The sequence below is a fragment of the Octopus bimaculoides genome, chromosome 25 (genome assembly GCF_001194135.2).
Source record: "Octopus bimaculoides isolate UCB-OBI-ISO-001 chromosome 25, ASM119413v2, whole genome shotgun sequence".
Taxonomy (NCBI): Eukaryota; Metazoa; Mollusca; class Cephalopoda; order Octopoda; family Octopodidae; genus Octopus; species Octopus bimaculoides.
In genome coordinates, this window is record NC_069005.1 from 2641322 (window position 1) to 2643783 (window position 2462).

At 37.7% G+C, this 2462-nt stretch overlaps 1 protein-coding gene across 1 annotated transcript in view; it reads left to right on the top strand.

Annotated features, from left to right (window-relative positions):
* The window catches only part of LOC106875678 (uncharacterized), a 14143-nt gene that overhangs the window by 5801 nt on the left and 5880 nt on the right, over window positions 1-2462 (top strand). Inside the window, exon 2 of the mRNA XM_014923918.2 lies at window positions 2171-2248. Coding sequence (XP_014779404.1) covers window positions 2171-2248 — 78 coding nt within the window. The remainder of the gene's footprint in view (window positions 1-2170; window positions 2249-2462) is intronic.

Sequence of the window (2462 nt, forward strand, 5' to 3'; positions counted from 1 at the left end):
TTAAGCATTAATTTGTAACAAAAAGAGAAAACGAGAGAAAAGGTACTTACTTTTATGTACATTTTGAACTGCCTGAGGTGACCTTGGTGCTTTTTTGTAGGTTTTTCACTCCAAGGATACACCTAAACTGTAAACAATATTTATTCCCGTTTTTGGGAAGATTTATAATTTTTGTACACCACACACCCCAACGATTACAATCCCTATTGATTTGACTTTTCTTTGTGTGTCCCACCCAGCCCACCTCGAAAATGAAAAACTCTACGCTTGTATTTCGTCCAATTTCTGTGTTCAGCCCTGTGTGGCTATAATAAAAACATATCTATCTATCTATCTATCTATCTATCTATCTATCTATCTATGTTTTGCTGTCTTCCTATCTGTACAACTTTTTGTAGTTCTGTATAAATAAGTTATTTATATATAATATGTCTTTGTGTGAAATTGTTACATTATAAACTCGAAATATTCATATATTTTGTATATACGTATCTATTTATTTATATATATGTTAATATAAACGACTATTCCTGTGTGTATGTTCGAAGACAACTACGTGTCTATATATTCTTGCTAAATACAGTCGCAGCATCACATGCCTTACTTCTTCTACAGGATAGCGGCTTTACGGATAGCATCTTCAACTCCCGCCTCCAGTATTAAATTGTCGTAAGAATCTGTCTCGGAAAGTTTTAGGGTTCACCCCACCTTGCTCGCTTAATATTAGGTCAAATGTACATAGAAAGTTCTTGCTCTTTAGGTACATATATATATATATATAACGAATTATCCAAAATTGTGACTGTCTTCTTATTTTATATATATATATATATATATATATATATAAACACATATGCATACACACACACACACACACACACATACACACACACACACACACACACGCACATATATATATATATTAATATTTTATAAGCCCAAAGCTTATAAGCGATCGCTGTGCAAAGACTAAAGAAAATAGTCTAATAATGGCGTATATAAGTCCTCGACGGACGAAAGTAAGTTTCTCCTTACGCGTGGGACTTGAAACCTGTCTTTGTTTTCGCGACAAGTGTGTTAGCCAATTACACCAACATACAACCATGCATCTTTCCGTCAGATTCAAAAACTATAATTACTTCATAGTGTTCATGTGCTTTTTCTGCGATGGTTTTTCTTAAGCACCATCGATTTTTACATATGTATATATACATGTATTAATGTATGTAGGGTTATGTATGTTTATGCAAGTGGTCTGATCAACAAGTATCCGGACTGTTGCGATAGTAACGGGGCTAAAGCATGTAGAGTAAAGCCGCATGGCACATACTGACCTTCAGCTCTGCTGTGCATGGGACCTAAATTTTACCGTCCCAGCTCGTTTCCGCTGTTTACAGCAGTGCTTGGAATGAAGGCGTGAAGCAGACGATCATCATGTCTGTGTAAGATGAGTAGAAAATCTGCATCAAATTTTGCCAAAAGCTTGGCGATACCTCTTCAGAGGCTTATACAAAGTTTTCAAAAAATTTTCATCGTTTTCGACACAATCAAGGAGATCTTTTGCAACTGAAATCCGTGTGTCGTTTTAGTCAGCTGAAAGCAGTGTTGGCCCAAACTTGGCAGACATGCGTCTCATACCCAAATCATCAATGCTAATGGACTGAAGTGAACCGCAACTAATTTGCACATCCTCTGATAACTCATGGATGCTGATTCAACAATTTCGCCTCACAGCTGCACACACATCTCCGCTGTTTTTCTCAGTTCTGCTGGTTGCGTGTCTCCCAAAACGTTCGTCCATATCGACATTTTTTCGGCCATCTTCGAAACCTTTGAACTACACATAGACTTATATGCGACTCATACCCTCCTCTTCAAACACTTCCTGCAAATTTGCGTAGTTCTTTGAGCAAGTATCGCCATTACACCAAACTCTATCATGGTCAATGCGACGATCACACACTATACACCTTCCTTTAAAGCACAGATATTTATAGCGGAAGTGAGCTAGAACGTTAAAACTTAGTGCGTATGTAACGGTTTTACTCTGCATATTTTAACTTCATTACTATGGCAGCAGTCCGGATACTTATTGATCAGATCACGTATATGTATGTTTGTATGTATTCACATGGATATATCCATATTTCACCTTTCTTTAACTAAACAGGACCGCTGCTAACAGAAGCCGATCCACCGACTACAATGACGTTGGCGTTGAACAAATATTGGAAACTAAAACCTGGCTGTAAGTTTTGAGTGAAAGGATGCGAGTGAATGGGTATGTGTGAGGTCTTGATTAGAGGCCGGAAGCTCTGGGAATTTTACCTCAAATGAAGTGTGCTTGGTGATGGAAAATGGAATGGAGATGCTTAAATCTTCTCGCATATAATAAACACGCGCAACACGTACCAGGCCAACACATTTCAATACACACACACACACACACACACACACACATA